The sequence below is a fragment of the Mytilus edulis genome, chromosome 12 (genome assembly GCF_963676685.1).
Source record: "Mytilus edulis chromosome 12, xbMytEdul2.2, whole genome shotgun sequence".
Lineage (NCBI taxonomy): Eukaryota > Metazoa > Mollusca > Bivalvia > Mytilida > Mytilidae > Mytilus > Mytilus edulis.
The window spans coordinates 29,825,088-29,838,723 of NC_092355.1; the positions used below are offsets into that span (position 1 = coordinate 29,825,088).

The 13,636-nt window shown below is 31.7% G+C and overlaps 2 protein-coding genes across 4 annotated transcripts in view; both read right to left on the reverse strand.

Annotated features, from left to right (window-relative positions):
• LOC139498222 (uncharacterized) overlaps nucleotides 1–13,636 on the reverse strand; it is a 294,491-nt gene that overhangs the window by 275,310 nt on the left and 5,545 nt on the right. Inside the window, exon 3 of the mRNA XM_071286595.1 lies at nucleotides 11,843–11,903. Within this exon, the coding sequence (XP_071142696.1) occupies nucleotides 11,843–11,903 (61 nt within the window). The remainder of the gene's footprint in view (nucleotides 1–11,842; nucleotides 11,904–13,636) is intronic.
• The window catches only part of LOC139498221 (uncharacterized), a 291,388-nt gene continuing 284,151 nt past the window's right edge, over nucleotides 6,400–13,636 (reverse strand). For all 3 annotated transcript variants that reach the window (XM_071286592.1, XM_071286591.1, XM_071286593.1), the window contains exons 13-14: nucleotides 9,517–9,569; nucleotides 6,400–7,813 (exon numbers count right to left, since the gene is read on the reverse strand). In XM_071286592.1, the coding sequence (XP_071142693.1) occupies nucleotides 7,807–7,813; nucleotides 9,517–9,569 (60 nt within the window). In that variant the 3' untranslated portion in view covers nucleotides 6,400–7,806. The remainder of the gene's footprint in view (nucleotides 7,814–9,516; nucleotides 9,570–13,636) is intronic.

The following is a 13,636-nucleotide window of genomic DNA, read 5'->3' on the forward strand; positions in this document are numbered from 1 at the left end:
CTACCAATGTTTACACACTGAACAACAATCATGCCGCAAATGCAAATCGATAAAATATTTCATTGACCAAAAAATAATGATTATTTATAATTAATTTAAACAAAATCATGAAGCGCCTTTTATATGGAAGTCTTTAATGTATTCATGATTTTTATTTATCTTTAATAAAAGCATGAAATATATTTTTGGTATTGTTTGAAAATATTTTTTTTGTGTTTCTTTGTTTTATTATTATTATTAGCATTGTCTGGTTGTATGATAGCGTGTTCCATCGATTATATTGCGGTAGGCCGTGGGTTCGAACCCCGAACGGTAGGTCAGACCAAAGACTTAAACTTATAATATGTTCTCGTCTTTTAGAAGCTTATAACTTGCTGTTGGACATAAATATATATATATACATCAGAACGTGTGTTGAAGCTTTTTGATAGTACAGGTCATAGGAGAATCGGAAAGTTTTGGTTGACCAACAGAGTTGAAACTTGTTTTGTTACTTGCTAATAAAAAAAACCGCATTCAGTCTGTTATATATTTTTTGGTTTTTTATTTAAGATAGTAATGCTGAAATAAGCTTCTTCCGTTTCATGCATCCGAACCCCGCTAAAAAAAAAGGGCCCAAAAATTTTTCGCCTCGCTCCGCTCGGCGAAATGCCACACTTTAAAAGAACATGCGCTACGGCCTTGAAAAGTATCATATGTTCGGAAATATTTCACCATGAAGATGAGCATCTGGAGAGAAATGACTTGAAATGCATTCAGACAGTTAATGTACAGAGAGAGACGAAAACGTATTACTTTGCTGAATATTTAATACAAGATATACCAAAAAGAGAAGTAAATAGAAGCTTTTGCTGATTGTGTTTTAGTCACATATATTGATAACACAGTGCGTTGTTCCGTATGGGATGAAACTTTATCTACCGCAAGACGTAACAGTCATGGAGCAGAAGCATTCCACAGGAATTATTGTGAAGTGATTTATGTATTATATCCTTCAGTGTTTTGTCTTTTTGGACAATATTTGTGAAGATACATGCTACCTATGCAGCCAAGAAGTAAGAGAAAGTATGTTTCAGAAAAAGAAACATTTGCAGTGTTAACTGCCGGTTCCAAGTCACAATAAAGGAGGAGGGAAGTAATTTTCTTCTAATTGGCGCAATCGTATGTTTTATTTTTGGCGCAAATGATACCATGTAATTTTAAAACAGGTGGCGCAAACGTAGCATTGGAGAAAAAAAGTTGTAGCGCAAAAGGACGCATTTTTGGCGCAAACGGATCTCTCCCATTTTTATATAAATAATGTTTAATTTCATGTTCTTTCATGTTCTTTGGGGGAAAAGATAAGTCAAATGTGTTAATCCATGCAGTCAAACGGACAAATTCTAATTGTCAACCTTTGACACATTTTAAAGTGTTTATTTTATTAGTGTCATGTATTGTCTGGTTTTGAAGTGCCTCCAGTGGACTGTCAGTACTAGAGGGTTCTATCAATTAACCATTACTGGGGTACCGTCATAATTGTTATGATACATTTAGAAAACATTATCTAAGTTTTTTTTCTGATTTTAAGGAAACACCATGTGTCTTACATGTCCGAGGAGTATCTAGTTTCAAAGAATCTCCGATGATCTTGACTGTCAACTCACATTGCTGTCAAGATTTCAAATGGAAAGACTGTGTAAAATATTACTTCTTGAAACCACTATCAATAAAGGAAACAAGAATGATGTTCTGAATGTCAAAAATGTCAACGCTTATTTCGTTTGTTGAAAATCTTGAATTTATATTATAGTATTTTAGATTTTTTAAAAGTTATAATAGATGTAGATTTAAAACCCAATCAATGAAACAATTGCAGTTTAAAAAACATGATTTATGTACACCCCAATACCAACTTCTATTTTATGCGTAATTATTTATACATTTGAAAAGTAAAAAAGGTTGAGAAAATCTCAAATGGTAATATTGCTTTTCAAATTTCACTACAAATTCAGCAGGCACGAAACTATAAGTCGACTTTGAGGAATTCGCCCCATCAAGTTGTTATTATATCGTAGTTTTTCGCAGAAACTATGATAAATAGTTCACAACTGTATACAACGGACAGATCATTAAAGACAGGTCTGGACATGGTTCGAATGACAGTAATTAACGCTTATTTGAAGATATATCTTAGCAATTGGTACCCGTTCTTGTATATTTTTTTTTCTAATGTGAGAACTGTTGTTTGAACAGAGAAACTAGTTACGGAAGCATTTGACAAAAAAAAGATCTATTAATACAAGTCAAAGGCCAAAATGATTAGTCGACTTTATATAGAAAACATTGCCCTCAAAATCTTATTAAAATTAAAAAAAAACATTGTTTGTCCCTTTGAAGATTATTTTGTGTATGTGTGTGTGTGTGTGTGAGAGGGGGGACTGAAAATTGTAGGTGAACTAATAATTATAGCAAGAAGAAAAATGATGATTGTATCTTAAGGTCAGTTGCTGTCCCAAAATGATAGTTGTAAAAGATATCTACTTTTTTTGGTGAAAATGAGATGATAAGTTATTGATATGAATATAAATATAAAAAAATGTAAAACATTTTATAAAATATATGTAGATTACTATATGCAACCCAGCTTTAATGTTTAATTAACTGCTATACGTATTCACATGCATTGTCAATTAAATATATGGATATAAATAAAATGAAGTTTATCGATTTTATAAACATAAATGTACTGTATCAATATATACATAACACATAGCTCAGAGGTTGTTAGAGCAGATTGTTATCCCGAGAAAACATTGTCAACCGAGGTGAAGCTATGAGTTATTGAATTTATTATAATGAATGTCCTTTTTAAAAACTTTTGATTCAAGCATCTCTGATGAATCGTTTTAGTCTAAACGCGCGTCTGGCGTAAACATAAAATGTCGATCCAGATTATTATGATGAGTGTATTTTGATTATTGTCTTTTGCAATACGATTTTAAATTCAAAAACATATCTCTAAAATGACAATACTACGTGACAAGAAATGAAGAATACAGTAAAAACAAACGCAGAAATAACTAGATATCATTGAGATGGGAGCCATCTCTGTGGGCCCCGCTGTCAATAACGTGGGGTAAATAAGTTGTATGGATAATCTGATATGAAGCATTATTTGAAGTTATTACATAGTCTCATGTGTGATTTTGATCTAAGATTTTAAGTTAAAACTGATAAATATTCTCATCTTACTTTCATAGTATAATAGTGATATGACTGCATGATGTGAACTCATTGTTTACTACTCTAAGGTGACTTCTGGATATATGGATTGATGTTTGAACAATATGTTTAAAGGTGCTGCCCAATTGATATTTGTCACATATTTTTAGAATTATGCCTTCAATATATTATGACCCACCAAGTATAAAGTATGAAATATTAATGGTTCTCGAGAGGTAGAGCGGACACAGTTTGTTAAGAACAACGAACGGATGGACAGACCGACAGACTGATCTTAGACCTAGGATGCATACATTATGACACATTCTCTTGTGTTGGTTAATATATATGTTAAGTTGAAAATGTTTGTCAGGTATAAAGTATGAAATAATAACAGCTGTCCTCTCAAAATATAATGTGGATCAAATTTGTTAGCGATGGACAGACCAACAGACAGACAGACCTTTGACCTAGGAAGTGGTACATACATCATGACACACCCTCTGGTGTTGGTTAAAATGGATGTCAAGTATAATATTTGAAATCATAACGGTTCTCAAGATATAGAGCGGACACAATCTTCACCACAGGACACAGGGTTGTCAACTGAAACCAAAGTTTTTTTGACGTTGACCTTTGACCTAGGAAGTTGTACATACATCATGACACGCCCTCTGGTGGTGGTTAAAATGTATGACAAGTATATACTTTGAAATCATAACGATTATCTAGATATGGAGCGGACACGATCTTCACCACAGGACACAGGATTGTCAACTCGAAACCAAAGTTTTTGACCTTGACCTTTGACCTAGGAAGTTGTACATACATCATGACACACCCTCTGGTGGTTGTTAAAATGGATGTCAAGTATAAACTTTGAAATCATAATGGTTATCTAGATATGGAGCGGACACGATCTTCACCACAGGACACGGGGTTGTCAACTGAAACCAAAGTTTTTGACCTTGACCTTTGACCTAGGAAGTTGTACCTACAACATGACACACCCTCTGGTGTTGGTTAATAATCATGTTAAGTATTAAGTATGAAATCATAACGGTTCTCTTTATATGGAGCGGACACGAAAGTGTTACGGACGGACAGACGGACGGACAGACGGACGGACGGACAGACTGATCACTATAGGGTGACCCGCCGTCGGCGGGGCCCTAATAAATATAATAGTAAATCAGTAACATGTAAACATAGCAAATGAACCACCTTGTCTTGAGAAATCATGCTATGGTTTTGATTAATGTATTTCAGAGAATTGTTATCTTAAATCGTAAGTTAAAGCATTTGCTACTTTTCATGTCGTGTTTTGTATTAAAAGTCAATTATTTTAATTAATTTTAAAATTTATATCAAACAAAGAGTGCATTTTGTTACAGATATCCGAGTGTTTAAATCTTTTTCTATTATATTAGAGACATCTATGAGTCGTGTTAGCGTTAATAGGAAATATTTATGGATTAAGATTAAGATAATGTCGTGAGAATACTTTTGGACAACATTGGTCATTAATTCATTTTACTAGTCAGCAAAACTACGTACATTGAGTGATTAATGTTAATCAACATTTAATTTAATCTGCTTCGGTACTTTTAAGTGTTTTGAGACAACATGGCTATTTTCTTTCCCTTTTCTATTGTCATTGGTAAACAAATTTCCTTGGTCGTATGCTACATAACGGTGAATTTACATGAAAAAAAGAGGGAAACTTCGGATAGTAACCATGTGGCGAACATTTTTCTCCCTCTGCGAGGTTCTCTGTTATTCCTCTTTCATTGCATATACAGTTATAGTAAATCAAACGAACAACATTCAGTTCAGTAGCCAATGTACTATTGTTTGTACATTGATTTGATAAGTTAAGGTGTCAAATATTAACAAGGTCAATATGGTAAGTTATTAAATATTTTGACTTTATAAAAGGAGTGCTATATAGTTTCCTCGTTTAAAAAATGACAATTTTAGAGCGGAAAACAATTAAAACTAAAGAATAAGCAACACGAACCCCACCAAAAACTAGGGTGATCTCAGGTGCTCCGGAAGGGTAAGCATATCCTGCTCCACATGTGGCACCCATCATGTTACTTGTGTGATAACAAATTCCGTGAATAGTCTAATTTGGTAGGTCACATTATTATTTAATATGATGGAAAACCAGATAGATTATTTTATCCTTTTTTTATACAATACCCCAAATGTGATCTACATTTTCTGTGCAAAAAACATTAGGGTATTCAAGGAAACATTACAAAGAACAACTCATTTCATAAAAAGCAACAACTTTTGTGAATACCTGTATGCTTACAAGCTTGATACTTTGAACCTAGTAACTCATTCATTTTGTGAAACAGATTAAACCACAAAATCGTAACATTGACCAATGAACCATGAAAATTAAGTCAGGTCATATGAACCCTGCAAGACGCACATGTACAACTTAAAATCATTCAATACACCAAATACAGTTGAACTATTGCTTATAGTATCTTATCAACTGACAACACTATGAAGACTGATTATTGACCAATGAACCTTAAATTGAAGACATGGTCATATCAAATTAGACAAGACAGACATATACATCTTACAATCGTTTCTGTCACTTGTTTATTAATGACCTGAGAAATAAACAAAACCACAAAACTATACTGTACCCATTGAACCATGAGGTCAAGGTCAGATAAAACCTACCAGACGGAGACATACACTCTACAATCATTCCATGAATATCACATAATTGACCTTATGCTTATAAGAATTTCAGAGATAAAAGACTTGAACATTAAACTTTATCCTTGATCACTATTCATGAAATGAGGTCAAGATAGGATGAATACTAGCTGACAGACATGTAGAAGTTGCAAAGAACAATAAAACAAATAGCTACTAATAATCGAGTATTTCACTTCAACACTAATATTTTTTCAAGCAGCCACAGAACCAGGAAAATGAGATGAAGGGCAATGGATATTATATGACAGACTTCGTCACATAAAGGTATTTGTATACAAGGTATGAAGCATCCATGTCATCTACCTTCTCAAATATAAAGCTTTATACTAAAAGTTTACGCCATTGCAGCCACTGTCATTTGATTGTAATCTACAATGTCTAGCATTTGCAACTTTTGTCAGAGGCGAGACAGCAAGCTTGAAGCAGCATAACTGAAGAAATAAGATATTTTAATAAAAAAAAATATTTATTTGAAAATATACTAGCACAAGCATTGCACTGTAAAACGGTAATAAAAGATGACATGAGATATGATAAAACAAATGGTATAAAATGGTATGCAACATCACAGATGTTTTCCTTACTTTAAAAAATTAGCATACTATTTCTGTTGAGTTATAAAATATACCAAGTGATTCTAGCAATTATTTAAAAAAAAAAGTATTGATAAAACAATATCTAAAATCTATTTTGGAGCTTAAAAATAAATTTGTTTAAAATATCAAGAAATGCTATTTCAAGACAAACTTTCTTTTTGCAACAGACAAAGAAACTGTTTTACCAACCAAAAGAGGAGAGTTCATAATTTCACGAACAAAAAACAAAAGTTTTACTGTTAATTTTATTTGAAATGATCCAATTTTTACAAGACTGAACAAATATATCTGGTTCCATACATTTTTTTGTTAGTTTCCAAATGAGCAAAAGAGAAAAAAAAACACATTACAAGTTCTATAAGCTAGATATTGAAAACAATGACCGATCTAAAATTGCTAAAATGTCACATCTAGTTTATCATCCTTAACCAGTTGTGTAACAAGAGTTTAGAACATAAACTAATCCCTTGTATAAAAAAAAAATGGTAAACCCAATTACCTCATCTACCAATTAAAATGGAAGAAGAACATATGTAAATATGTGTACTTTCAAAAACTACAATATTCTAAATTCAACTAACCACATCTAAATCTAATCAGCTTATACATTACATATCTATTAATATATATCTATAAAAGATAGGTTCTCTGACCTTTTTAATACACTAAACAAACTAAACAAAAGGTTATCAGACCTACAGATACAGTTCTCCCGCCTTTTTAATACACTTAACCAAAGGTTATCTGACCTATTTTTTAGCACTAAGCATAAAGTTCTTATTTAATCACTAAGCACTAGGTTCCCAGACTTTTTTTAATCACTAAGCACCAAGTTCTCCAACTTTTTTTTCACTAGCAGCTGTTTAACATAATCAAAGTTCTATCTCCATCTAATGGTGTTTCTTCTGAATCCAGAAATTTTGTTCAATTGTTTGGCCTTACATTTTCAAACCATGTCATATCTATTTTATTCAATCAACTGAAGCATTTTCCAATAATGCACAAACAATCACTTGAAGAATCACCAATAAGAGTGATTTTTCACTTTAAGAACCCTGGTGTTCTTTATAACAAAAAAACAAGTGAGATTGGATTCTAAAACCCGTAATCAATAAAAATATAATTTATAATAAAAGCCCCATTATTTATGGGTACTAAAAATTAAAAAAAAATATAATATGGTGTCCTAATATCAACTTGACTTTTTGATGTTTCAGTATTATACATACAAATTGTAATCGGTCTTTCTCATATCCCATTACAATCTACAAAAAAAAAGAGATTGCAAAAAGCTAGGAAAAAAGTATGTACAAGTTTCATTTTAGCCAACCATAGACATGCATTATTTCAGAAAAAAATAACCTGTTTTTGGTCGCTTGTTTGTTTTGTATCTTACTTAAAAACCAGTAATTATTTCAGAATTATTATGATCTAACTACTTTGTAAATTTCAGAAGATTAAATTTGATCTCCTTCAAAACTAACTGAGAGCAAACATCACAACATATTTTTCTGCTTATTGCAAACCCAGAAGGCATACATTATATATTAATGTTGACATGACAAAGTTTTGATATCATAATCATTGTTGTCATACATATAAGACGCAGAAACTAACATAAATATTGAACTAATCTAAATGTTTTCTATAAATGAACATGCTCAGGAATAACCTTTTCAGACAGATTTTTCTATTTTTCAACCGTATGCATGTACTTTGCAGACAAGCAAGCTAGAAAATACCAATTTCTAGTCTATGATCCTGACAATGATTAACCAACCAGTCTTTCACTTGGGAGGCAAGCATGCTACCATGTGACTACCAAGGCCTTCTAGAGATTTAGTGTTATGAGTAACATTTGATGTCAGCATTTCAAAGTTCAGATTTTTTTATTTTTCATACAATCTTTTTATTTTATATTTAAAAAGGTCATTATTCACCATAAATAACACGAGCAGTTCTCAACCAGTGCTTCATATTAGAACTAATATTTAAGGATGTACTTTGGCGTGGTATAGGAAATTTTTGTCAGATGTTTGGACTGCTTGTTTTTTTCCTGTGATACAGGGTCAATTATTTTTCTCCATAACACCAATTTTTTTTTTCATATTAGACTTCAATATTACATTTAGGTCAGCTAAACAAATTTAAGCAGGTTCTAGATTTCTTCCTTTCGATTTGATACCCCAAAAATATCAATTGAAATATAAGGTAAAAGTCTGAGTCATCCTTTTCCTACAATTCTTTTTGAATTGAATAACTGGAAAAGGAGCTCAATAACCTATCAATATTTTTAGCTTATTTTGTTCCTTAACTAATTTATAATGCTCTTCTGACTTAGAGTATCAATTTTAAATTCTAGATTTTTAAATTCCACTGAAGTGCTGTACATCCTTAATTCTAATGCAATTATTTTGTATCAATGGTTCTGATTGGATGACAGTTAGCGTAAAATTCTCTATCTCCTTGTCTGTAACTAAAGTAGTCGACATTTTGAATTGCTGAATGTATTGACATGTAATTTCTACAATAATAAGCCAAAAAACTAACATGTCGCACCTACAAATCTTCTTTTTATCAAATTTCGTTACATTCTGAAGCAGCACAGAAGCCAGAAAACACCTGGTGTTAATGTTTGACGCCAGAATTATACCTATGACGTCACCTAGTGTAGGGACCAAAGAAGATAACATCTTTTCGCGGAATTTTCTTTAAGAAGATTTTACACTGAAATAATGTTTGAAATTTAATTATGAACTTGTTTTGCATTAGAATAGAGATAACTGTATTGTATTTGAAGCTTTGCAGATGTCCATCGGTAGTTTTACTGTCGCAAAAACCTGTTTACCTGTCTCCGCTACGCATCGCCAGGTAAACTAAATTTGCGACAGAAAAACTACCGATGGATGTCCTTAAAGCTTCAAATACAATACAGTTATCTCTTAAATGTTTGCAATAAATAACATACGTTAATTCCTCTAATGCCTTTAACAACTTGTCCTTGGCTCTGACTTTAAGTTCCTACAATACAACAAACATAAGTTTATTTAACACATTTATATTATAACAAACTTTATACGATATTCTTTAGCTATCACCTGTTAAAATAGCAGGAGTTTTTATTACCACTTAAACCCGCTTGTGACATTAAATTGATATCTAAGCATTGTACAAGCTCATTTTTTCCCAAGACTATTTATGACATGTTTGCCCTAAATCTGTTGAACACATTGAATATACCTTGATTGATATTTAAGTCTAGGGAAACATGATTTATTTACTTGTTGTAACTGGACATGGAACTGGTTTCGGTAACTACGATTACTCTTTAAGATTATAACTCTATGTCTTTTGTTTTTTTCGTTGTAAAAAAATCCTTTAACACATTTGGATTAGGAAAATCTTAATGTTGATATTTAAGCAAGAAAGGTTTCAGAGGTTTGAACAACCTTTCAATAGACATTTTATTTATAACTATTTTAAAAATGCTACGTTTCTTTGGCCCATATTCTAACTTGTTTCTTCTGTTGCATGTGACATGGAGAATTCATTTTGTTTTGCGTATCGTAAAAAGGAAATTTTCTCTTACTTCAAAATCTGGTAAAAAATGTTAAAACATTTCAAGCGGAATATTTTTTCAAATGAGTAAATATTGATATACAAATTTTATGAATGAGTGACTTTAACCCTAACAGTAAAGCTTCATACTACAGTGTAATTGTGAAAATACTGACCCCCAATAGCATCAACCGTAACAATAAGATTCATTTTTGGTATTTAACACCACTTTTAAGCGCCACATTTTGGCTTTTTAGTGGCTGCCAGTTTTAATTGGTGGAGGAAGCTTGAGTACTAGAAAAAAAACACTGACCTTTGATAGGCAAACTGACAATCCTAGTCAATTAAGATTGGAGTTGAGTGCATCTGCAAGAGAGGGGTTCAAACTCACAACATCAGTGTTGACTGGCTAGCTATATATAGTGATTACAGTAGTAGAACTACTTAAACCACTTGGCCACCGAGGCGCCTTGCTCTAACAACATGTATGATTACTTCATCCTTATTGTATGAAAATTCTTCCTCGTGCTTTTTCTCAAGAAGTTCTATCTGCTTCAATTTCTTCTCGATTTTCTTGATTTCTCTTTTCTTAGCATCTTCAAAATTCTATGAAGTAAAAAAAAAGAGGTAATTTTACATTTAATTTCATACAATCTTAGGTATTCTTATGAACAGTAAATGAATATTTCAGTTATTTGTGAACGGAAAAAATACGATTTTTAATCCATCATTTGATAATTGTAAAATAAAAACACTCTCTCTTTTAATCAGTCGGTTCAATACCATTGTATGGGGAGTATAAGTACTGCTTCATATGAATCAACCTAAATAATTATGTGTATCTAATTGGGAAGACTTCAAGGGAAATAACTCTCAGTAACATCAATGTACAAGTCAGTTTTATAGACAAAAAGTAATATATGAATGTATCTATATTGTGTATCTTTGAGAGCAAATTCAGCATTACATATTTCCTGATTTTCTTATATAAATCATGTGAATTCAAAAGTAATTGTTGTGTACCAATTTTCATGGATTTCGTTGGTATAATTGATCAAATCAATCAAATGATCAGTGTGAGACCTCTACTCTCAGATTAGTCTTTTGTGTTTTGTTCCTTGTTTGTTTATGCTTTAAATGTTTACCAATCTAATGAGTTAAGCCATTTTCAACTGACTTTTTTCAGTTTGTTCTAATGTTGTGCCCAAGATTAAAGGATTAGAGTGTTTGATGCCTGCAAACCCCCTTGTAATTCAGAATTGTTTTACATTTTAGCATGTTCGTGCCATGTAAAACTTGATATGAGGCATTGGTTTTGCTCATTGTTGAAGCACTACAGTGACCTAGATCTAACATCTAGGTCATTTCTTTTATTTTGTCTCCTGTGGATAATTGTCTCATGGGCAATGTAATCATGTTCAGTGGTTGTCGGTTTTTTTATGTTGTTCATAAGTGTTTCTTGTTTCTTGTTTTTTATTGTATACATTATCATTAGAGCGTTGGTTTTCCTTGTTTAATGGTTTTACACTAGTCATTTTGGGGCCCTTTATATCTTGCTGTTAGGTTGCACCAAGACACAGTGTTGAAGACTGTACTTTGACCTATAATGGTTTACTTTTACAAATTGTGACATGGATGTAGAGTTGTCTTATTGGCACTCATACCACATCTTCTTATTTGTAACCACATCTCCCTATTCTATATATGTATTTGGAAGCTATCTATCCTACTTCTACCTTGATCTTTCATCTTTGTACTGTATGACTGGTCTCTTCTGATCATCAACACCAATTACAGCTAAAAGTATTGAACAAAAAACAGTTTAACATATTATCTATATCTTTCTTTCATAAACTTTATTATTATCATAAATTTTAACTGTTTCATTTAAAAAACAGTATATGCTTTAAAAATCTATATAATGAATGATGGAATGGATTGTTGCTGAACATATGCATTTTCACATGAATTTAGGTGAACTATAAATTCAAGCATTCAACAAAATACAAATTTTCTAAATTTGTCTCAACAAAGATCTTGAGTATCTAAACAAAATAATTTCTCCCTATTCAGCAGAAATTTGTAGCCTTGCGATTAAAATTTAGATTCTCAATTGTTAGTTTTAAAATAAAGAAGTAAATTAGGCTGAACAGTATTTGAAATAACTCCATCTCTATATGTTAATGATCAAGTTAATTATTTTAAGTACCGGTAATGGCTGCAAAAAGATCTTAAAACAAATTATGGCAATATTAAAAAAAACCAAAAACTCTTATTAGTAGATGGACCAAGAAAAAAGGACTATTTCAATCTTTAATCTCCTTTACACATAGTCTGAAGGTAAAAAGGTTTCTTGTGGAGAGTTGTCTCATTGGCAATCTAACCACATCTTCTTTTTTATATTTACTATTTACATTCATAATTTGTTTTTGCATTACTGTCGTAAGGCATAATGTCTGTTAAAAACAATCCATAACCATAGCATTTATAGCTCTTTTATTTAAAAGCAAGTAAATACAAATCACAGCACTCATTGAGAGTATAACTGTTTAAAACCTATTTTACTGTAGTGTACATGTGATATCTAAAGATTATGTCACATTCTTAAACTATGTTCAAGAATGTGTGAAATTGCTACAGTGTTATTAAATATATATAAGCATTTGAATCATCTGAAAATTATTTATGATTGTTTTCCTAACTGATTTTAGGAAGTCAAGAATGATTACATGTTACATTTATATGTATTTATAGTATAACTAATCGCCGTATTTGAATATCAAAAATAAGACAACGCGTGACCGAACGACGCCTGGATTAAACGAGTGCGCAGCACGAGTTTAATCCATAGCGGCGTTCGGTCACAAGTTGTCTTATTTTTTATATTCAAATACGGCGATTAGTTATTCTTTTTATTACATTGGCAAATGGCTTTTTTTTATGAAATTAATGTAGAAAATGTAAGGAACTATATCTTTTTCCTACGCATTGACAATTTGTTTTGATCCGACGTTATCGACGTCTTGACAACGCCTATTGTTGTATGACGTCAGAGAGTGAAATAACCACGTTTATTTCACATGTGAAATTATCGGTTTTTATCTAACTGGGAAATCAATGTAATTTATTGCAACCCATGTAATAAATATATTTATTCATTTCTTAAAATGAAAAAAAGCATGAAATAACAGCTTTCTTCGTGTTCAAGAGATAAAATGCAATTGTTTATCAACTGTCATTACATATAGACAGAGATTTGTTGAGAAATTAAAATATATTCAATGTATGTATTTATAGATATAGGAAGATGCGGTGTGAGTACCAATGAGACAACTCTCTATCCAAATAACAATTTAAAAAAAGTAAACCATTATAGGTCAATGTACAGCCTTCAACACGGAGCCTGGGCTCACACCGAACAACAAGCTATAAAGTATTATTGAAATGAGATCACTCCCAATCCGTTCCAATATATTCGACCAGCCAAAGTGTTTCGGGTACCTATTAAGATCAATTATATATTTTTTTAA